Here is a 23,551-nt window from a genome sequence, read left to right on the forward strand (position 1 = left end):
GCCGCAAACATCGTCATATTAACAGATATAATTTTATTTTGCCTTGAAAAAGATCACAAATCGTGTCGCCCTCCGCAGGCTGTCTGTGGTTTGACTTCAAAGAAAAGTGTGTGGGTCAAGTTTAAAGGTGGACGTCCGTGCACCTGACCCAGTCTGAAGAGCAAAAACAGGTGCATTGTTGATTTTTTTCTTCAGTTTTTTTTTTTTTAAGTGCGAAGGCTCTTTGTAAACATTTCTGCTCGTCCATCCGCCCTCCTCCACGTGGAGGTGGCTCTCTCTCCAGGAAAGCTGTGTTTTCAAAGAGCTGAACTGAACGGGCGTCTGTCCTGACCAGATGTAGAGTAAGCAAATTAGTTTGTTATGTGTCTTTTTACAACAGTTTAGTTCAAGACAGCGAGATCTCAGATGGTTTCTCATCAGCATGATGTCATCTTGTTAACATTTGTCAAGCCCCAGATGTTGGATAAGAAGAAGAAGAAAAAGAAGAAAAAAGGCTTTGGTGTGTTTTTTAGTCCAAGTGGTGAAAGAGCCCTGCCTGTAGTGTGTGTTCAGTACAAACTCAGGCGTGTGGCGTTTTAGCAGTTCGGTCTAAAAACAGAGAGAGCTGTGTGGGCATCATTAGGTCTTCTACACAGTGGTTGGTGCAAACAAAACAAAGACATAAAAAAGAAAGAAACAAATATTTTAACAAATGAAGTGATTGTTCTTGTTTTGCAAGTGGCACAAACCAGAAGGGGCTCCGCGCCTCGTCAAGGAAGTTTACACACAAACTCAACCGAAGTCAACCAAATAAGACGCTACTGTAGCCCCTCTCAGATTCCCGTCAACCAATAAACACAGAGCGATTCCTCCCCCTCTGTTGGTCACAGTGATTTCATGTCTGGTTCATAGATGTGCAAGTGGCAGATGAAACGTTAACCCCCCCCATCTCAGTCTGCCTGCACCCTTCAAGCTCCGTCTTGAAAGTAACTGGTGAAAAGGTCTACGGTTAATGTGTTGGGGGGCTTCCTGTCAGGAAATTGAAGTGCTCGCTTTGATTCTCTGGACCTGCCCAGATTTAGCCACGTCCGTGTGTCATTTCCTCACACACTCCTCCTTGCGCCGTACATGTAACTTACAAGAACCGCGCTCCCAAGATAGGAAGCATTCCTCAAATAAAACTTTGAGACGTTCATGTGTTTATTTGATCTGTCCTTCTTCTCAGGTCAGGTACACGGGAACTCATTTCATAGAATGCTCTGGACCAAAAGACACTTGCACCCGCAGCAGGGTGTAACCAGCTTTTCCTGGTTAAATTCATCCCATATGGGCTGTGACCTGCGATGCACCGCCTCCCGGCTGGCTACCTGCCACTCCTAAAGTCCGGGAGTCGAACAGGAAGCCCTGCTGTCCTCCGCTGAGCACGCCGAGGCTGTCCGTTAAAGTCCCACTGGGAGACGAGCCGTGAAACGGACTCTGGTGGCTGGCAGTGGCCATCTTGTCAGGGCTGGCAGCGAGACGTGGCGAGGGGGGGAATGTGTAGCCGTACAGGCTGTAGGGTGGTGTGTGGAGGCGCAGACCGGCGTAGCCCTGCGGGGCGGGGTTAGATAGGTAGCCCAGCTGAGCCGCGGGGAGGGCGAGGGAGCGGAATCCTTCACCTTCGTAGCCGGACGGACCTCTGGGAGGGGGGAACGGCTCGGGGGCGTTGCCATAGCAGTGGAGGGGGTGCATGGGCCGACTACAGCTGTAGTCCGGAGGGCTGAGAGGGCAAACCTGGAAAGGCGACGAACACGGGGATGTGGAGAGCAGATGAGATGATGTTCCAACTCCTCCGTGAGTTCCTGGGATTCCTAAGGAGGAACCAAAGTCCGATTACAGCTCAGGTGTTTCGGTAAACAGTCAATTTAAAGGAGAGACTTCCAGTCTCAAGGTTTTTACTGCTGGTTCCTGCATACAAATACATTCATGATGACCCACAGGGTTTCCTCCAGTGTATTATAAGCCTGGCGGGCCACCAGGCTTTACTTGAGCCCCCACCAGGCTAAGCATTGCTCATTCAAGTCTTTTTAAAATGTTTGTATTTTTTAAGACTTTATAGTTGGTGTTCAGGTATTAATATCTCAATGACACATAACTATCAAGTGATATTTTCCAATTTTCTGTGAACTTTAAACATTTTTAACTCACAAACACAACACGCCGCTGGATGAATGACTGCCCTGGCACCCAACCACTGGGCTTAGCAAGTATTCTGAGGGAAACCTTGTTTTTCCTTCTAATTCCCAATTGTGAGCTACTTTGTGCAGGTTGCATATAACCCTACTACACATCTTGAAGTTTGTGACAAACACTGAAGTGCTGTGAACAGCTGTTTAACCCCAACTGTCTGTACAAATACTTATGAGTTGTTCTGGGTGATTCAGACTGAACTTTTCTCGTTGCTGTGGAGCACACTGTTCGTTGCCGTTACCTTGCTTGGCCATCCCGGGGATGTCCTCAAACGTGAGTGTTCTCAGAGAAGGACGCCAGAATGCATAGGACTCCACCAACGCCTCCAAGCCCATCCTGCAACACAAACAAAACGCCCCCTTTTAACAGAAACACCTCCGCCAGCCCCCTGTGGCAACCGTCTTAGCTGTAGGTCATGCTACATGCCAACCACCTGGCGGCCATCTTTAGTCGCCCGTGGGGCCTCCCTTGGCATCTCCATGGAGACGCTAGGTAATGAGGAACATAAACGCCACACTGCGATTGGCTGTTGCCTGTCGGGTGCTTGGAGGTAATTGCTTTCACACGGGCTTTTATGGGCGAATCAAGACGAAGGAGCAGGAAGCCGCAGCAGCGATTTATGAGGTGGGACTCCCCTTCACCCCCTCCTCTACTCCTCAATCTGAGGCTCCCTCCCTCTAGGTGGGGCAGAGGGTTGCTGTGGTGGTGTAATGCGAGTGCTCTGTTACCGCTCGTTAGCAAGAGGATAAAAGTACTCCCCCCACCACCACCACCCCTCAACCCCACTCCATCCCACACAGGGTTGTAGCCTCGGTGATAATTTAGACAAGCTGCCCGGAGGCAGTTCTGTGAGCTCCAAAGCAGCCTATCAGAGCCGAAGTTTATTTAGCAAACTGCTTAAGTCTTCCTGTAATATTTAAGGGGAGGGTCCCCCCCCCCCCTCCCACAACCTCCCTGAGTTCAACTTTTATAGGGTCAGCCACCAAGGTCTCTGGGTTATCCAGCTCGCTGTTCTCTACCTTTCCACCCGCTCCAATTTTTGGTCTCACACATTGCCTCTCCTTTTCCCTTCTCCTCCTCTCTAATGATTTCTGCGAGGCCTCCGGGGAGTGGCTGTTTGGAGAGACTGCTGGAGTTTTACTGCCGTGTTGTTTTAATGCAGTGTTTATATATGTTTAGAAAATGTGTTTATACAGATTTTCCTCGGGACACTCTGCAGTTTTATTATTCCGCGTTGAGGTCAGCTGGAATCCGACGCTCCATTAAACTTTGCAGCTAAAGTTTGCTTTTTCCCGTCGGAAAACAAGCACCCATCTTTGTCAAAATTACATCTCATTTCGGATAACGCGACGGCTAGCCCCGAAAAAATGTGGCGCGCGCTCTTAAGGTCGGGCGGTGCATCGCTTTTGCTGCTGCTTAGGACAAATCTGGTGCGAGCCTGGATGGTTTTTGTTTGAAACAAAAAAAGTTACAAAATAATAATAATAAAATAAAGATATGCATAACTTTTCTTTCTGTGGAATCAGAATGAAAAAGGAACAAGAAGAATCCGACAAAGCCAGAACAGAACGCAGTCATGCATGTCATACCCCTCCACCCACCCTCAACCACCTCCTAATGGACTAAATAGTGTGCAAATCTCTGAGGTTAAAATAAACTCACCGGTTTCTGCCAGAGTCTCTGAAGCCTTTGGCAAATGGGTTTCTGTCAATTTTCAGCCTTGTAATCTGAAAAACAAAACACGACTCTAATTATTTCCTTGAAAATCTGTCTGCGATAATATAAACTGTGTAATGAATTATTTTTTTTCTCTCTTTTTAAACAACCAAAATCATTTCTCTCTCTGTAATCATTCAGTCAGCTCTGAAAATAAATACATTTATTCTTCTAAGGGAATTTTTCTGGCAGAGAAGACATATACTTTTTTTAAAGTTATGCATCTGCGTGGAGCAACGAAGGGGCCTGATCAGACTGTGGGTGGTGTTTAAGGTCCAACTCCGTGACCCGGATCAGGAGGGACTTTTATAGGCGTCGCCAACATGTTCTGACTTCAGAGCTGGCCCACTTCAGCTAACCCTCACGCTTAAAAAACTTTCTCTGTGCTGGACAGCATGTAGAGAGCAAAAACACCATTCTCAACAACTGGTTACACACTCTCAAAAAAAATTAAAATAAAACGACTAGACGACAGCAATCTCTCTCCCTCATTTTTATTTATTTTAAGCAACAACCTAAAAGGGAATTTATTGTTACAAGTGCTAAACTTTTACATCACACTTATTCCTACTGCTTTAATACAGAGTTTAGTTTTTGCAAGCTTTACGGACAACAGAGTAAGCTGTAGCAATGCCCCTCCTACACCTGATGCTGCACATTGCCAGTCAGCTGGCTGGAAGACGGCTACTACTACATCTTTCTATGTTTTGCAATAAAAGCAAGTTTGGCTCTTTGGAAATATTTTCAGTTGTGAAGGAAGAAAAAGGGGTGAAAGGGTGCAGACTACTGCTCTTTTTAAGCTAACAGTACACACATCTAGCCAGCTATTTTAAAGTAAGAGTTTGGGTGTTTTAGAGTGATGTTCTGTATTGTGAGTAAAGGTTTCCTCGCTATTAGCCAGGTTGCAGTGGATTTGCAGAAATCTATGTCCTCTGAGTGGTGGTACTCTAATGGCTATTTAGACAGATCCAGATTTTAGTTGGTTTTAGTGTAATAAATAAAGCATCTCGGACTGCAAACGTTTATACCCGTTAGCGGCTATTAACCGTCCACACTTTCACTGTCGCTGTTTCTCAGCCCAACAACATTCTTGTTGCTATGCTAAATTTAGGGTGGTTGAGGCTGCCTGTTGTGTGAATCACTTCAGTCTGCTGTAAGTTCACCAATTGGCTTGTAAACTCCTGGGGTTTTGTTCCAGCCTGTCATTTGTGCAACAGCATTAGAGATGGTGAGCTTCAGTGCTTCTCCCAGGTCTCCTGGACTCACAATCAGCCGATAAGCCAGATTGATAAACATTAGTTATTAAGTATGACAGGAAATCTGTCTGAATAGATGTTAACCTTCCACAGTTCTCAGGATTTATTTATTTTTCTATATGCTCACAGCAATATAGCATCTGTCTGCTACAGGTCAGCTAAGGAAACTGTTATCTATAGCACCACCACAAAACATCACTTCAAAGAATCTGAACTCTCTCCTAAAGCAGCCAACTGCGGATAGCGACCTGAACAGGCAACCTTGCTAATCATCATTAGCTCATATTAATATCAACTTGTTTCTACTCTATAAAAAGCAGAAAGCCAAATGGCCTAAGAATCTGTACAAGACATGTTTAGCTGAAAAGCATGGCTAACATTAGCAGGTTTTTCTTCTATCTCTTTGCTTGAAATATGCAAAAATAGGGATGGTTGCCATTCAATGAGAATCTTGGGTAACACAAGACTGGTTACCGAAGTTACATTATAGCCAATATGAGATGCTGAAATTGTTGCTTTTCATCGAACACTGTCGTGTGAAACTCCAAAGTGCATTTTCAGATTTCATCAGTCACTTGAGTGCCAACCTGTGTAGGATCTGATGATAGTGTGGATGTGGTTCGTACCTGCTGGTTCTGATATGCTGTGACGGTGGTGAAGACGGTCTCAGGGAAGGAGAAGGTGCGCGTTCCCTCCCCCATGGGGATGGCTCTCACCGGAGATAACTCTTCTCCGAACTCCTTGTGGATGACGTGGACCCGGGGTTGGTATTTGTGCATGGAGTGCAGAATAATCTGGGTAAAAACAGAGAAAAGGAAGACTTTGTCTTTCTGACAACAATAAAAAATGAGGTGAGAATGAAATTATCCAGAGTTTGGTGATATATATATTTTTTTAAAATAAAAAACTCTCCAACTGCGTTTAGGGACATTGCAAACCGTAGCATAAATTTGCGATCCTCTGAAAAATAAGGCGTGGACACGTACATGTCCCTGGTCGTCCAGCTCATTGTTGGTCAGCTTGAGCTTGTCAAAGCTGACAACTTGACGCATCCAAGTTTCTCCTGAGGCCGGAGAGTCCGGGTGGATGTACACCCTGGGGGGAACAGGGGAGTCGGCGTTTCCCGCTACCATCCACTTGGAGCTGTGATACACGTACCTTCACAATTCAAACACATGAAACACACATTTTAATCACACTGTCCATTTCCAGTATTTTCTTCCCCCCTCCCCACCACATGTTACCAAATTCAAAGACTTTGGCATTCATTACTAATTGCTGCACAGATTTAATCACATCACATTTTTTGAAAGAATTTATTTTGGGGCATGTAACTGCCTGTGCAGCTTATTTAATATTTATTTTACTTTTAATGTTGCGAGAAACTAAAACAAACAATAAAATGCTGTAAAGTTAACAGCTTGATGCAATATGGCTGACAAGAACCATTCCATCAAGTCACATTAAAGAATGCCACATGATTCTTTATTTCTGCCTCAAATTGTATAACGTTAGACTTAATAATGTTGCTTGAAAACTTGCCATGTTTTGTACAATATTGCTAACTTAAAATATGACATTTACTCAACACGGCCATTGGATCCAGTCAAAGAACCTTATTTTTTATTCATATCAACTTATTATTACCAGGTTTTTCCTCTTCTGTTATTATTCTACCCATCTGTTTTAATATTTCAAATGTACATCTGACATAATTTCCTTCTGGCATCAATAAAGTGTTCTGGTGGATATTACTAACTGTAATAAATGACTGGAATAAATTGGTGAAATTGAGATTAAACAAGTATTTTATCAATAAAAGAAAAAACGTGCATGATGGAAATTAAAATTAAATTATAAATATATATATAACCTAACTTGCAGACTGCATCCTGCTCTCTTCATAATATTAAGAACAATTACATTAAGAACAAAATGTGACCGAGCAGAGAGAGGTCTGCGTTTCTCCGGCGCTCCAGCGCTCTTTTTCAGACTCGGTTAGGAACTCGTCTTCCAAGATTTCACTCATCACTCCAGCACGCAGCTAAAAGTGTATTCACACATAAACGGCTTGTGAAAGTCTGGAATGGCAGAGCCAGTAACACGCAAAGCCTTGGCAGCGCCGGCTGCGCTTCATAAGGACTTTTGTTGGTTTGACCCTCCGGGTTAGAGAGGTGAGGCGTCCAAAAGGACCTCTTTCCAAACGGGACGGCAAAACCGCCGTGACAAAACCCTGCTGCCAAGCGCCATTTGTAGCGACACACGAACAGGAAGAGAGAGACAGAGGGAGAGAGAGAGAGAGAGAGAGAGAGAGAGAGAGAGAGAGAGAGAGAGAGAGAGAGAGAGAGAGAGAGAGAGAGATGGACCTGTTCTGCACAGCTGAAAAATCTTTGATTTGTCCCCATGATTCGTTTTTACAAGGAGTCTAAATTAAAACTATGTACTGCAGCCTCAATTGCCATTATGGGATCACACGGGTCCCTGGTGCGCGCGAGGGCCCCGTGTTGGGTCGGTTCGTTACCTGTATCGCTTGTTGTCCACGGGGATTATATCCATGGCAATGTAATACTGCTGATGGGGGTCCAGGCCCGTAATCTTCACACGCATGGCGGGGAACATCCGCCTGCGTGGAAAAGCAAAACATTTTATTTTTATTTTTGTTAAACTCTTCTTCTCTTTCTTATAATAATAATAATAATAATAATAATAATAATAATAATAATAATAATAATAATAATAATGTTTTTTTATCGTTGTAACTATTGTTTGGGCCACTTTTTCTGACTTTCTAAATAAAAGCTGAAATTTACTATTACATTTCTTTAATGATAAAACAAAAAAATATTAAGGTTTTTATGTTTAAAACAATACTATTTGGATAAATAATTATTTGATTGTAACGTATCTTACAGTTTTGTTGTAAAATACGCACCATTATCTTTTTGTTCTTTTTTTTTTTTTTTTTTTACATTTTTCGTCTTCTGTCAATTAGCGCACCAGATGCAGCTGTTAATGTTCAGAGTTAATTGACCTGCCTCAGTTCTTTCCCACCACATCTCCCGTCCTCACCGTCCGGCCTTGGTGATGATCATTTCCGTTCCGATCTCGTGGAACCTCTTCCACAGGTCCGACCCCTGCAGCTCCACGCGGGTCTCCTCTCCGCTGCCGGCTCCGGGCGCCGCGGCGCACAGCGTGGATGCGGGCTGCGGGCTCTCCAGCAGGGCGTCCTCGCTCTCTGCTGCAACCAGAACGAGGGCAAGAGTTTTTTTCTTTTTCTTTTCATTTTTTTTTTTTTTTACACGATTTGGTTGGTTAGCATCACTCACCCAAAGTCAGGCATTACGCACTTACAAGATTACAGTAAAAAGAAAACAACTTTACAACCGGAAAGGGTTATTATGTGCCACCCCATAAGCTAGCTCTTTTTTTTCTTGTAGATTACAAAAAGTTGCAGAAGTGACTGAAAACACAGGATAACAAAAGAATGTTGATATTATATTATATTATATTATATTATATTATATTATATTATATTATATTAGCTATATGAATTCAAGCTGTCGCAGTAAGGGAGATAACTGTATCCAAATTGTGGGCCAATGGCTTTCCATATGTTTCATGCTGCTATATTTTATATGGCAGCATGTGTTTGCTGTGTTTACTCCTGGCATTATTTGCACGTAACTAACCCAGGTCTGTCTGAGTGCTGCGGATTTACGCAGTTTAGACATTGGCTCGATAAGCAGCCAAGCCCCCGTTAACCTCTGCACACTCCAGATCCCCCATTTGTCAGCCGGTTTCTGCTTCCTGCAGTCCTGCACTATTCTTTCCATCGCATTGTCCCGTCTTTATACGCTGCTAATTGGCGTGTTTATGATAGCTGCATATCCCATAAACCCTCTCGCATTAGTCACACACTGAACTTCTGTTTACTAGGCCAGTGGAGTGATCGCATTCTCATATTTAGAAGTGTGACAAGTGGTATATGTTTGCGTTTCTGCTCCTGTTTTCTGTTGAAACCAGGACTGAAAATACAATCTGCAACCTACTGTTAAATAATTATTTTACACATTATTATTATTATTATTATTATTATTATTATTATTAGCTTACGGGATCCGTCGCTTGTACATTCAGCCTCACTGCCCCGGTCGCTGCACGCTCTGCCGCCTCTCAGCGCTGGACTCCCGGTTAAATCCGAAACATCGTTTCCACCCTCGTAGCCGCCCGGGGACGCCGCAACATCCTCCCCGCTCGTCCTGCGTCGCTTTTCCGCCCCGATCAACGCCTCCACCGAGAAGGCGTGCGCCTTGACGCTCAGCGCGCACGGGGACCTCCGCTTCTCTGCCATGCTCCTCTCCGTCTCGTGGGCAGCAGGGCGAGGCACAAACGGCGTGGCGAACTTGCGGGGGAAAGTGAGAAAAGTTCAAACTCAGGCACAGACATCTACAGAGGCTCTCCACCCCGCGGCCGTCGGTGGAGGACAGTTTGTCTCGGTCTTGTACCGAGAAACAGGAGAGGGACCAGAGCTGTGACAGCGTCTCTGTTATCCGTATAGGTTAAGTGCTGACTTTTTTTTTTTTTTTTTTTTCGGGGGGAAGTGTCAACAGCCGAGCTTAGAGGCGCTCCGGAGAGAGGGAGCTGTCAATCCCAGAGCAAGGCAACCAATCACGAGCGATTTCGGGCCCCCGGAACTTTTCTCCCGTCCCGCCCGCTGTGGGGGCCGCTCGTGCCGCCTTTTGTGGTCAAAGCGGAGCCGGCGAATGAATCATGTCCTCAGGCGGAGGAGAGAGCTCCAGGAGCGTCCCTCCGGGGGCATTGCGCGCATTTTCACACTGCGACCCGACATGCTTTGCATATCTGGCCATTAGTACCTCCAGAACGGTGCTCTCTATTTGTGATTGGCACCGACCTCACCTCAGGAATAAAAGCGCTTCTCGCAACCCAAACTCGTTTTGTACATGCACCAGGCCTGCTAATAGAAAGTAAAACAATTGCAATAAACGACACATTGTTATAATATGCAGATAAGATATTTAGGGATGTTATTCCCAGTTGACTGCAGCATTTCCTCCATGTTGGAAAAATGACATTTTACCATGTTATATCAGCACGCAAGCGCAGTAGACCCTTGTTAACAGAACATAACAGTTAGATGATAAATGTGTGCATTGTCCGTGCCTTACAAACCGCGGTGTAACTAAGCAAATATACTCGATGTGAACAACGATAAGAACAAAATGACAGAATGTGTTTCGTTCAAGTGCAAAGAAATCAATCCGGATAAAGATTACTGCTGCTTTTTACTTTAATTATGTCAAGAGTTTTTATTTATTATTATTATTATTATTATTATTATTATTATTATTATTATTATTATTATTATTATTATTATTATTATTAGTTTGTATCCCGCCCATCCCCAATTACAGCTGGAGAAAGGCACAAGCCCCCCAGGCAACCTGCAGGTAAAATGTTGTATAGATGTCGGAAAGACGGGTAATAATAATAATAATAATAATAATAATAATAATAATAATAATAATAATAATAATAATAATAATAATGAACAAATTGACTAAAGGAAATACCTGCGTCAAGAAAAACATGAGTGTGAGCAAAATAAAACCAAAAAGTTACACTATTGCGATATAAAATAGCATCTTAAAATTATAAATGTCATGTTAAATAATGTTTACACGCTGATAATATAATATGTTTCAGTGGATTTGAGTGAACCTCCCGACCCCACTAAGGGACAAGGGTGTACAGCAGATGGATGGATGGATGGATGGATGGATGGATGGATGGATGGATGGATGGATGGATGGATGGATGGATGGATGGATGGATGGATGGATGGATGGATTTGAGTCACAAGACTTTTACTGGCGACAGTGTATCTTTTGAAGCAAAAGGAAAAAAACGGGGAAAAAATGTGTTTGAATCCAGATTTTTAGGGTTAATAAAGTCAGACTGGATGGAAAGCTCAGTTTCTTACCCTGACGTAGTTAATGCGTACGAACACTCGGAAACCTTTGATACTATTGGGAAAGATTTTACACCTCAACTGTAAAACATTTTTTAGCAGTCCAAATCAGATGAGCGAATCGTCTTAATTTTAAAGTCGCCACAAAAAAAAAGGGTTATTGAATAGTAATGTAAGCTGTTGGATTTAGAAATGTCTACGGAAATAAAATATTGTTACAAACATTTTTATCAAGGTAAATTTTAAGCACTCATTTCATCAGTATGAATTTTTTTTTTAAAAATGTGACTTGCTTAGCTCTAAATGTTTCATTCCGGTATAGCTAAGCAATCAGTTGAACTAATTGCGGCCGTTGCGTGAAAGCAAAATAATAATAAATAATAAATAATAATATAAAATAAGATAGAATAATTCATCAAGTAAGGTCAAACTGATAAAAAAAAACCCAGTGCGTTTTTTCTAGAGAACCTGGTTTAGTTTATTTAGTTTTTTTGTTTGTTTTTATGAAGGCCCCCTGTTTGTGCGCGTGCTGCGCTGTGTGAAGAAAACAGAGACGTCGCGAGGACCGCCCGCGGTGTGGATGCAGTCAGTGCACATGCGTGGACTTCCCGGTGAGACTCACCCCTAACACACCGCAGAGCTCTCGAGGCCGCTGGCCAACCTGTTAACTTGTCACAGCCTACAAAGATGGTGGAGTTCAACAATCTGAAATATCACCATTTACATCAGGATCAGATTATTTTCCTTTCCGCTCAGTTGGGTTCGGTCAGCCAAAAGTCCACCCCCGTCGTTGCCCCGCTCACGTCCTGCTTAAATAAACAGCACGTCCGGCCACGTTTGTTGGCATAAATTAAGACTAAATGAGTGGGACGTCAAGGAGAAGACCCGTGTTCATAATCCGCGGGGATTATCGTGCTTTTCATCCCATGGGCGTTTGAAAATAAATCTCCCGGCTCTTTATAATTACCTAGGATTAGTGCTTCGAGAGTCGTTTCCTATTAAGTTACATTTCGATTCAAAAATCAAATTGCTGACACTATAAAAAAAATTTGTTTCATTTGAATAAAAAGTGAAGTGAAATATCTGGGGTCTGTGCAGGAAGAAAAAAAAATTAGATTTATTTTTTTATTTATGTTTTTTTTTACTGATTTTAAACGAACGGTGTTTTCTATTAAACTCTAATGCACTCAGAAAACAAATTGTTAGTATTTAAAGGATACAATTGGTGCAGCGATGACCATTAATTTGGGTCAAACTAATAAATATTTCTTAATAGAAATAATCTATTTTTCAATAGTTTATAGACGGTTAGATTGGGTAAAAATAGATGCAAATTACATTTAAATAAAAAAAACGATTAAAATCCATTTTGGAGCTAAATTAATTTAAGAATTTTACTCAAAATAATATTTGAGTATTCAAATGATTCTATTTCATATTAATGTATCAGTAGGTTGATCCACCCGAAGGTAACATTGTAGAAAGTAAGCTAGCCAGGACGTTTGACATTAGCATTAGCATGTTGCTATGCTAAAGCTGAATTCAGAAAGAAATTATTACAACACAGCGACGTTTTGAGTCTTATTAAAAGCTTCAACTTTCACGAATTTTATATGCCAAGTCATAAAAACCACACACAGACACACACACACACACACATACACCACAACATCACAGCACACAAGAATAACAATAGCTAAGCCACATAGCTAAATCCTAACCAAACTGACTTGTTACTAAATGTGCTGCTTAACCGAAATACAATTCATTTTAATTACTTATATTTTACATTCTCCAATATTTTTATATATCGCACATGGTGAACTAGACTGTTTATTTGGTTTATTATTTTTACTGCTCTATAACCTTTTGATCAAATTAAACAAATGCAAAACCTGTGTATTCATTGGCAAATATTAAGCGAAGGACTTTGTAATATTTTTGTGGAGAAACTTGAATATTTGGAGAAACTTAAAGCAATAAATAAAATAAATAAATAAATAAATAAATTGAAATAAAAATAAAATGGTATACTAAATTAGTCCACAATTCTGTTTTCATTTTGGCTAATAAAAAAATTATTATAAGCAACTAATAGTTACACTTGAGTATAATTAAAGTGTAGTTAATTATACCAAACCTTAATTTATATAATTAACAGTGTTTATATATTCATCAAAAAATATACATTTAAAAGAATACGAAGTAACTGGTGATATTGTCCTGTCGCTATTTAACTCTCCGCGTAGCGTCTCTCCAGTGATTTGGCGTAAAGATTTGGTAAAAGGATCCCTGTTTCTTTTTCACAGATTATAAACACTGACTGCACTGACAACCTACCAAGACCAAGAGAGTAAGATCGAAGCAACCATTCCTACATTCCATATAACTCCAATAAGTGGCCATTTGTGACGCATATTTGTGAATCCCTCTTCGCTCATAGCAGTTCTGCTGCTACAGATTGTTCCGACGTAGACGTCTTGGTTAATAATTTATTCTTACTCGCTTTCCCTCCAAATGATCCATTTTTGACGGCCCCTATACTGATTACTTCAACGCGGTAGCATTAAGCAGGTGCGCCGTGGCCTCGTGACATTTACCACGAGGGCCATTAAGCCAATCAAAGAGCAGCACACGTAACGTCACCGTGGAGGAAGGCGTAACCCAATAGGCCAGTTATTAAAACCTTTAACATAATTAGCTGGGAGCTTTGAAGGGAATATCGGCGCAGTCTACAAGTGACTGCACAGGGGAGTCTGAGTAATACATTAACAGTTATTTAGCGCTTGCTAATGGGCACGTGCAGCACTGCCAGAGCTTTTAATGGCGGAAGTGGCATTAGGAGTAGGTTTGTGTGAACGAGGGACACTATAATAGCGACTGTTTAACAGTTTTTAAATCTTTTTTTTTTTTTTTTTTTAAGTGAAACTGTCCTAATCGTGCTTTAATGTGTGGAGGACAAGGTGGTTTAACGCTGCAGCCAAGGAGTGAAACATCAGATTCAGGGTTATCTGTACATTTTATTAATCTCCAGCTCACTTTGTCTCCCACAGCACATGTCAGAGAGGCCTGAAGTTCCCTAGAGGACTGCATCATTAAAGACAAAAGTTAAGCTAAAAATCCTGTAGGGTTTGTCTCCAACAGCCTTGAATATACAACCTGACTGCTTGCTCTTTTTTTTCCCCCAGAAAAGTTCAAACTCAGCCAGACAGGATGCAAAGTGAATCCTCATCAATTTTCAAGTTGGATTTTGACTGGCTAATTCTGACATATGAATACGTTTTGATGTAAACCAGTCCTTTGTAACTCTATACGTTTAGTGACTTTGCTGTATAAAACTGCCTTGTATTTATCTCCATCCAACTTTCTTGAAGAAATGTACTGGTACAGCATGATACAGCCACCACCGTGTTTTGAATGTGAGGATTGTGTGTTATGGGGAGCTAATTGTTTTTTGGCCACATTCACACCACTAAGTTCAACTTGGACTCTTAATTACTAAGACATGCAAAAATGAAAATCGCCAGGACTCAAATAGCACTTACTTAACATATTTTTACTCAGGCAGAAGTAAAAAAAATAGCCATTCAAAAACTCACTGAAGTAAGAGCAAAAAAATATTTGGTAAAAAAAAAAAACAACAACAAAAAAAGGGCTACTGAAGTACTCAGTACTGATTTAATCAGACTAAACACAAAATTATCTGCAGGTTGTGGTACTCCAAGTAATAAAATAAAAAAACAAACATAAATCGCATCATTAGAAAAGAACAAATTCAGGCAGAAGAAACAAGCATCTCCAAATCTCAGTTTTGCGCAGTGAAAAGCAATAACATGTTCACTTGACCTCCAAGTGTCACAAAACACTCAGTAAATATGAATTCGAACAACAGCTTGTGTGCAAGTCTCACAATGCTTCTGCACATTTTTTTTTTGGTTAAAACATGTTTGTCCGTTATTAGTTTCCTCCAGAAATCCTCTTTGAATTATCTGGGCACTACTCAGCCCTGCTTTTTAACTTAAGTTTATAACAATTCATCAAGCTCAGCAAAACTAATTAAGGGACAACTAAAAACAAATGTTTGCACTATATCTATTTTGGTGTCATTGTAAAAGGGGATGAATACAATTGCACATTATATTTTGTAGATATTTACTTGGAAAAAAGTATTATTTTTATACTATTTCTATACTTGCATACTACTTTGTTTTAATTTATCTCATTCAAAACAAAGGTCGACATGTGGCAAAGTGTGAAAGTAGCTCCAGGTTGTTGGTACTTTTCAGATTCTCTGTTAGCACACAGTCTCTCATCCTCCAAGTGCAGCAACTCCTGCCTTTTTTCCCCCCTTTTAAACTGAACTGTACATTAAAACTGCTGTATTTACGGACATGCTTGATAAAAAGCGATGCATACGCGACATTTATTGGCTTCTTTTTTTTTATGAGCCAGCTCTGCTCTTCATATGCTCAGTCCTCGGTGCGTCTCAGACGTTGTTTGAGTTGAACTTCCGCTCTGGCCGATGCAGCGCACAGCAGGACGATTCGCTGGAGCTTGGTGCAAGTGAGCTCCAGCGTGAAACGGCTGGTCTCTTATTTACAGCTCATTGATGACCTGAGCCAGTGCTGCTGTCACATCATTAGTTTTACAGTATCCGACCAGAGTTCAGTTAGCATGATTCTGTCTCTGACCGTAAATAAAGCTCCTGAAACGCAGGCCAAAGCCTGCACGTCTAGACGGGATTACGTGGAAAGGGCCTGTTGAAACTGGAGCAAAGGTGGAATGGGAAAGGAAATAGATGCTAGCAGAGGGTTGGTGGGGGGCAAATGCACAAGGATTTAAATTAGGAAATACATGTTTTATTGTATTGTGATATATTTATTAGAGAGGGAGTTATATTTTCTGAACAGCAGACAGACCCAGCAGATATGGGGCCGGAGCAAGACAAACAGAAAGAAGTGTGCGAACGTGGCCAGGTCCTCCTTCCTCACGTCGTTGCCCAAGCAGAGATCACACACAGTTGTTGACACTGGCTGGATGGAAATCTGTTTTTTATTTTTGCGTTTTGCAATACTTTTGTTATTTTCCACCTTGAAGAGTTACCAGGGCTCTTATTATGACCGGAGATCATGCGTGCAGTCCAATGGACATTTCATTCCTTCTGGAGCACATAACACATAAAACATGATTTTCTTTCTGTCCATATCAGAGAGATGATCGTTTATTTATTTTACTTTTTTTTCAATTTCCAGAGCCCAGTTTTAATCGTCATGTCTACAGACGTATCACTTGTGTTATCTTCAAACAGATAGCTTTGAGTTATGATGATTAACATACCTAGCTTACTTGACTGATATGTTGTCTCGTATTTCAGATTTTGCCCAGGTTATGAAAGGATAGAAAAGACTGGATGAAAAAAAAAAACATTCTATGGGAGATTGTGGTGAAATATTTATTAACATTAGACCTTCATCTTAAGATTTTGTGGCACTAGTGACCTTTACTCTCAGTATTCAGGCAGGAAATGGGCAGAAGGAGGCTGGGGGAGAACATGAAGCAAAGGTCCTAAAGTCCGAATCAAACCCCAGACAGCTGCAACAAAGACTAATAGCCTCCCTATGTGGGGCACCTGCTCCACCGTTAAACCAGCCCCACGCCGGCTGATCTGTGCTAGCTTGTTTGTGTTCTTTTAATGAGCTATTTATTCATTTCACTGCGAGCAACAGGTTTCCATGGCTGCACAAAAGACATACACAAGTCTTGATTTGTGAAGCCTGGAATTTCATTTGGTCTTTTCTCTACTTTACTTGCTTAACTCAAGATAAGCTCATTTATTTTATTTCATAATGTGCAGTTGAACTGTCAAAGCTTTTTATTCTGTCATGTCAGGAATTTTTTTAAAGGAAAGGAAACTTTAAAGAGGTTTGATGCAAACAAGTTGACTATAACTTCATGATTCAGTACTTAAACAAACAAAAAAAAGGAACAGAGACCAATATCTACAGAAAAAACAAACTTTATTATTAAAGTTTGATGCAAAAATCACCAAAGTATCACAAACATATTTTCTAAATGCTTCCATGGCAGCAGAATTAAGAACAAGCATCTTCACTTCCTTCATGAAGTAATCTGTTTTTATCTAGCGCGTTAAAAATGAACAAGACATAAAAATCGATTGATGAAATAGTAATAAATACTTTAAACCCATTCAGATAATCTACAGTGTAAGCTGTTTCCCTGACAACCTGGACTAAGATGTGCTGTTTGTTGGCAGCGTCTGCGCCGGAGCCTAGCTGCTCTGCTAGCAAGCAAATTTGACGTTAGCATTAGCTCTGTCGCTAGATATGAAGTTAAACTCTTCCACAAGCACATATAGGTTCTAAACCACAGGATTCATAACAACTCTTAACTTTAACACATATATATTAATTTTTAGTACAGCCCTTATAACCAGCATCTATTTAAAAGCTAACCCTGGTCACCCAGAAAACATAGCTAAGCTAACACTTCTAGAATTTCCCCGTTGTCGAACATTGCATTTACCAACTAATGTGCTTGATTAAAAGCTGACTAATTATGACTTGTACTCAAAACTCCCTCTGTCTAGTGCGATAATAGCTTGCAGAGTAGATTCTAACCTATACCCTTGAGCAAGGTGCAAAGCTGTACCCTCTAAATCATTTTAAGAACTTTTCAGTGTAAATGGGATCAAGTGCAAATGTTTTCTCCTTTTATGCGGCAAGGAAACAACTCATTACCTCACAGCCTGACTTCCCCCCCACTGCACCCCCGGTCCATCAAAGAAATAGGGAGGGGAGGGGCGGTCAGCGTGAGGAAAGAACAAGCCAGCAGGTGCTGTTTTTATGGTTTTCTCCATCCAGCGAAGAAGAGGTGAAAACATTTTCTCCTCTCATAACCCAGGAAACCATGTGAGGAGTCAATGTGTGTTTGTGTTTGAGCTCATTAGAAGGAAGGATTGTGTATGCGGATGCTTTTATTGCCCCCTGTTGTTCAGGAATACAGAGATGTGTGCGCGTGCGTGTGTTTCAGCGTGCATACGTACGTATGCGGTCTATCTCCATTATAGTTTCTTGTGATCAGCAGCAGCTTAAAAAAGAATGATACAAGATTGTACTGACCTAAATGAAGCGCCGAGACTATTTTTGCTCCACAGAAACGCAGAGAAAAGAGCACGGGCCTCCTCTTAACAGGGCCAAGGCTCATCATAGAAATGCCACAATTTTAAAGTAACAACAATCATAAAAAAATAAAAATAAAAAAAATTCATGCAAACATCTGCAGCTCGTAACTGACGTCTCGGGCCAACCCCGCGCACACGTGCCTCTTAAAGTGGAGAACAACGGGTTATTTTCATCTCTTAGATGTTCAAGTTTTTCTCTCTTTTTTTTTTCTTCTTTTCTCTCTCTCTCCCCGGCTCAACTGGAACCGTTTAGGCATTTTTTTTTAATCAAAGAACGAAGTCATTAAAACTGAGAATTGGCGGTGAAGGCGTCCAGTGAGTCCTGCCTGCACTCGGCGTCCTGGCCGGCGCTCACCAGCGTTTAGTGCAAATGTAAGGAATGCAGTTTTATTACTGTATTTAAGCAAAGCCTGCGTTAAAACATGCTCAAAACAGATACATGTATAGACCAGATTTTATTACTGCGTTATAAAGTGCTTTTATTTTAGTTTTCTGCTTTTTTTTTTCTCCCCACTTCTTTTTAGGCAGGGGCAGTTAAGTTTTTTGAGGTTCTAATTGAGCATAATGACAGTTTAAACTGTCAACTCAGAATTAAATTAAAACTTCAAAGCTGCTGGTGCGAACAGACTGAAACGGCACAAAACGTGGAAATGCAAAAACAGCTCATGCTGCAAATGAGTTTAAAGTGCATTAAAGTGTCAGCGGTTGCTAATAAGTATCAGAGCATCTTCAGCACACGTGTCCCTAGCATTAAGTCGAGATCTGTTCACTTTCTACCTGATTCTTTCTTTTAATGCTTCGTTATTAGTTTCTACTTTTTTTTTTCTTCTTTTGCTTGTTTGAATCATTAGGTCAGATTTGTGACAAACTCCGAAATCGGTATCGGCCATGAAATCCGGATCGGTGCGTCCCTGATAAACCAACAAAATTATCGTGCAGAGGTTACATTTTTATACCTTTAAATTTAGAAATAAATGAGTAAAAATAAAAAAGAATCATTTGGCTGTCATGACACAGAGTGATCACTCAAAATGTGTGTGTTATGTATCATAAATAAAAATCATTAATGTTCTTTCCTGTAAGTTTGTTATGATGTGCAGAGTTCTGCATGCATGCGTAGATTATTAGATCCGAACTGGCAACAATTTGCTGACCCTAAAGATTTTTTGAAAAAAATAAGTAAATTATGTACTGTCTTATGACATCATACAATTCAATAACTTTACCTCAAATCTACGTATCTGTATACACGCTCTAATAATGGAAAACGTTCAGCTTCCTGGCGATAAAAAACAGATAAGAAGTGGCTGAATGCTGCTGATTTTACAATTAAACATGAAAAAAAATTTAACGGCAGTGAAGTATGACATTCTTGACCAACTGACTGCAGAACATGCTGCAAACATCTCCAGTGGAGAAACTCGTATTGCAACAGCACATAAAATGGTTTTACAGAAACACAAACTAAGTAATAACCTGTTAACTGTATAAATGTACACTGTAAACCCTTTTGGGGTAAAGTTACAGCATTTGAACCAAGTCTAAAGCAAATCAAAAAGGGGCCAAATGGAGAGAAGGACGTAAAGTTTTCATTCTAAGAATATTTTGCTTTTTTCACTTTACAGGCGGTACACACTTGCATGGTTGTTCTGCAAAACAGAGGTTGTAGTTTTTGATGAAGCTCTAAAAAGCTTTCCAAAGTGGAGATTGATTAAAAACGACAACAAAAAACTAGCTGTAGTTTTTCCCATGTTGACCGTTTCACACATACTCACTTTCTTTCTTTGCTGGAAATTAAAATAGTGCTTGTTTGGTTGTTTTTGTGTTTTTTGTTCAGGGTTTTTTTTTCTCTCTCTCGCATCTGTTGCACTTTGTCCTGACTGTTTCAATTAAACTTAAAATGTAAAAGAAGTCGAGCAGCTGACGACTGACGAGAGGGAGGGAAGCGTCGACAGCAACAGGGACAAAAATTAGCAGAAACGTTTCTTTTCGATTCAATTCGGTTTGTTTACATGGCGTCAATTCGCCACACAGGGCATTTAAAAAAAAAAAGAAAAAAAGTCGCTCCAGTCCAATCATACGTAGTTTATTCTTCAAATTAGAAGATTTCTACCTAAGGAAATGCACAGACGAGAGCGAACAGAGCATGTGTGCAGCAACGGCGGAGAGGAAAAACTTCCCTTTAACAGGAAGAAACGTCCAGCAGAACCAGACCGTGGCTCAGTGTCTAAAGTAGGAGAGAAACACATTTTAGAAACCGGTTTTAAAAGTTTGTAGGATGAAAGGGAGCACATATAGTTGTGCCTCAAAAGCTCAGCCAGTAACATCGTCTGGGAGAGAGACACGGTTAAACAGTACAAGAGCTTCATCTGTACATCGGCGATGTTAAGCTGTCGGCAGCGGCGGCTCAGTCCATGGATGGTGTCGCAACTGAACAGACAGAACGCCAGACAAGGTGTAGCTTCTACGAAGAGCAAAAACCAAACAGAATACACAAATAATGCTTTATCAAAGAGGCCAGGTATTAAAGGTAGACAGTGTGTCTGGATCTGTTAAGAACATCTGGAACAATCAGATCTGTGGTGTTTGACAGAGCTTGATCATTAGGGGCTTTATATGTAAGAAGGAGAATCTTAAATTATGCTCTGGATTGGACAGGAAGTCAATGAAGGGACTTCCTGGGAGAAATGTGACATCTTTTACTGTAAATTTACTGTAAGCTTTTGTAAAACCTGACATTATCACAAAATACCGTAACACACTTCACCACTCAGTGAGAGACTGATCAAACTCAAAATAGAACTCAAACTGAAGACATATTGAGAAACAACGTACATATCGCTTATAGTATTTGACAACTATGTATGTTTTTTTTTCCTTCATGTCTTGGAGGCATAAAGAATCTAGTTTTTGCATTTGCATGAATGTTTTTCATGACGCATTTTGCCACATCACACATCTTGTCAGCATCTGATTCATCAGGATTGTGTTTGTGCTTTAATTTCACATCAGTCCAATTTGGGTAGATGTGGTTTCAAATGAATTCAGATTTTCTAACAAAAGAGGTGTTCTCTATCGACCACATTCAACAACAACAACAACAAAAGATCAGAAAGAAAAGAAAAAAGAAATTGAAAGAAAGAATGAGTGCTTGATCTCTTGGCATCGGCCACCGCTAATTTTTTATATATTCTTTTTGCACTTTGTGCAGATAGTTCATGCAAATGTCATTACACTGCATGCTTGTACGTGAATGTGCGCGCGTGCGCAGGGCCCTCGCGCAGCCATCTTGCTGAAATGACACAGCCTTGGGGAGAAATGTGTTTTTGATATAGAGTCTCTTCCTCTCCCTGCATGCGTCTAATACTCTCCCTCTTCCCAGGATAACAGGGTCACAGCACGGAGACCTCAACGACTCCACACCTGGAATAACACCACCCAGAATATCCGCTCTGCTCCGCCTGCGAGCTCGCATGTGTGCGCGTGCACGAGTGTGTGTGTCCGTGCGTGTGTGTGAGAGAGAGAGAGAGAAAGGGGGTGAAAAAAGTGGAGCGAGTGCGGCTTTATGAATGACACGGAGGAGGTGGTCGTGTGGTGCTTTCATGTCATCTGTCTTACAAATTTTCTTTTTCTTCTTCTTCTTCTGTCCCAGTCTCTCTCTCCCTCGGACACATACTCAGAAACAAACCGAGCTTTGGTGTTTTATTTTATTTTTTGAGACGGCCTTTTTTTGAAGAGGAGGAAATATGAAACACCCCAAGACATTTGTAAGTGGTCAGTTGCGTCTCTCTGCTCTTGTGTGTGTGTGTGCGTGCGTGCGCGCGTGCGTGTTCACACAACTTTTTCTGCCTTTTCAAAAAAAAACCAGTGTGCGTCACCGCTTTCCCCTGTCACACTGCTGAGGTTTGATTAATAAAAGATGAGTTGAGGGGAAGTAGTATGAATGTTTGGATTGCACCCCCTGTTTTTTTTCTCTTTCTTGTCGACCAAAAAAAAAAAAGAGAAGAAAAGACGGGATGAAAGAGGACGAAAACCGAGTTATAGAGGGCAGGGTCCGCTCTGATCACCCCAGGACTGAACTGTGAATGGAGCCAACTGAGAAAAGAAATGGAGCGAGGGTGAAGGGGAGGAAAGGGGAGACAAAGAGACAGAGTGTGTAGCCAGAAAAAGACAGAGAATACATATATTCATCACCGCATTATGCCTGTAGTGTGCGTGGGTAACTACAGGCCTCTTTTTCTCCGACTCCCACACCCCTCCTCCTCTCCCTTCCTCCCTCCTCTCTCCCCAGTTTTTTAATATCCCTCTCCTTGCCCTCTTCCTGCTGATCTGTGCCAACCACCATGAAACCACCGCCACATTAGAGCCTTTAACAGGCACTGCCTGGCATCTTACTTTGTCCAAACACATTATAGCCTAGCCTCCATACACACACACACACAGACACACACACAGACACGTGTGGCTGTGTGTGTGCTAAGAGCTAAGAGTGTGTCCATGTCTTAAATCAAGGTTCTCAATTCATAACTACATAGTTTCAATATAGTGGAGAATAAGAAGCGGGATGTTGGTGAGGGTGAAGGGGGGGTCGTTTATCCTTCCAAAACTACCACATGTCATTATGGCTCCAAATAAACTCCTTTAAGCTTGATTTAAAAAGATTTGGATGGAAAAGTGAGGGGAATTAATGGTTCAAATGTGCCGAAAGAAAACTGCCACTTAAGTAAAAAAAAATTTTTTTCAAGAAATATAGTTTGGACTGAAGTTTATAGACTATAATGTTGTAACATTTATACTGTGTTCAACGCTGGGTCCTGCCTGAACGGCATACGAGTTAAGTCCCTCTTTTTGTACTCCTAAATCAGCTGCCAATGTTTCCACTGATACACCGGTTTAGCAAAGCAAAAAAAGTTCATTTTTGTCACCTGTGTTGCTTCTCTGGGCAACAGTTTATTAAGAAAAACAACAAGAATCAGGTCCTGGAGCTTCTGCTGCATTTTAATCTAACTACAACCTTCTGTACAGATATTTTAAAAACAGAATTTAATAAAACTCAATTGGTTGAGTGATGATTTGTAATTAGCAGTTTGAGTTTTACCCAGGAGCTGAATTTGCACATTTTAAAGAAGGAAAAATGAACAGAAAGCTCCCCGAGGTTGGACATTTCATACCAGAGATCCG

General features: G+C 41.1%; 1 protein-coding gene across 2 annotated transcripts; it reads right to left on the reverse strand.

Annotated features, from left to right (window-relative positions):
• Window positions 1–13: 13 nt before the first annotated feature.
• tbx18 (T-box transcription factor 18) lies at window positions 14–10,496 on the reverse strand. 2 transcript variants are annotated; one of them, XM_008398259.2, is made up of 8 exons: window positions 9,294–10,496; window positions 8,250–8,415; window positions 7,702–7,803; window positions 6,167–6,338; window positions 5,807–5,974; window positions 3,871–3,935; window positions 2,450–2,544; window positions 14–1,829 (listed from the first exon to the last, which is right to left on the reverse strand). In XM_008398259.2, exons 1-8 carry the CDS (start codon window positions 9,529–9,531, stop codon window positions 1,297–1,299), a joined length of 1,539 nt encoding a protein of 512 aa, XP_008396481.2. In that variant the 5' UTR covers window positions 9,532–10,496; the 3' UTR covers window positions 14–1,296. The 2 variants fall into 2 exon arrangements, with proteins under 2 accessions (XP_008396481.2, XP_008396480.2); XM_008398258.2 differs by having other exon boundaries at window positions 8,250–8,418.
• Window positions 10,497–23,551: the final 13,055 nt, after the last annotated feature.

The sequence above is a fragment of the Poecilia reticulata genome, chromosome 21, assembly GCF_904066995.2.
Source record: "Poecilia reticulata chromosome 21, P_reticulata-male-v2, whole genome shotgun sequence".
Lineage (NCBI taxonomy): Eukaryota > Metazoa > Chordata > Actinopteri > Cyprinodontiformes > Poeciliidae > Poecilia > Poecilia reticulata.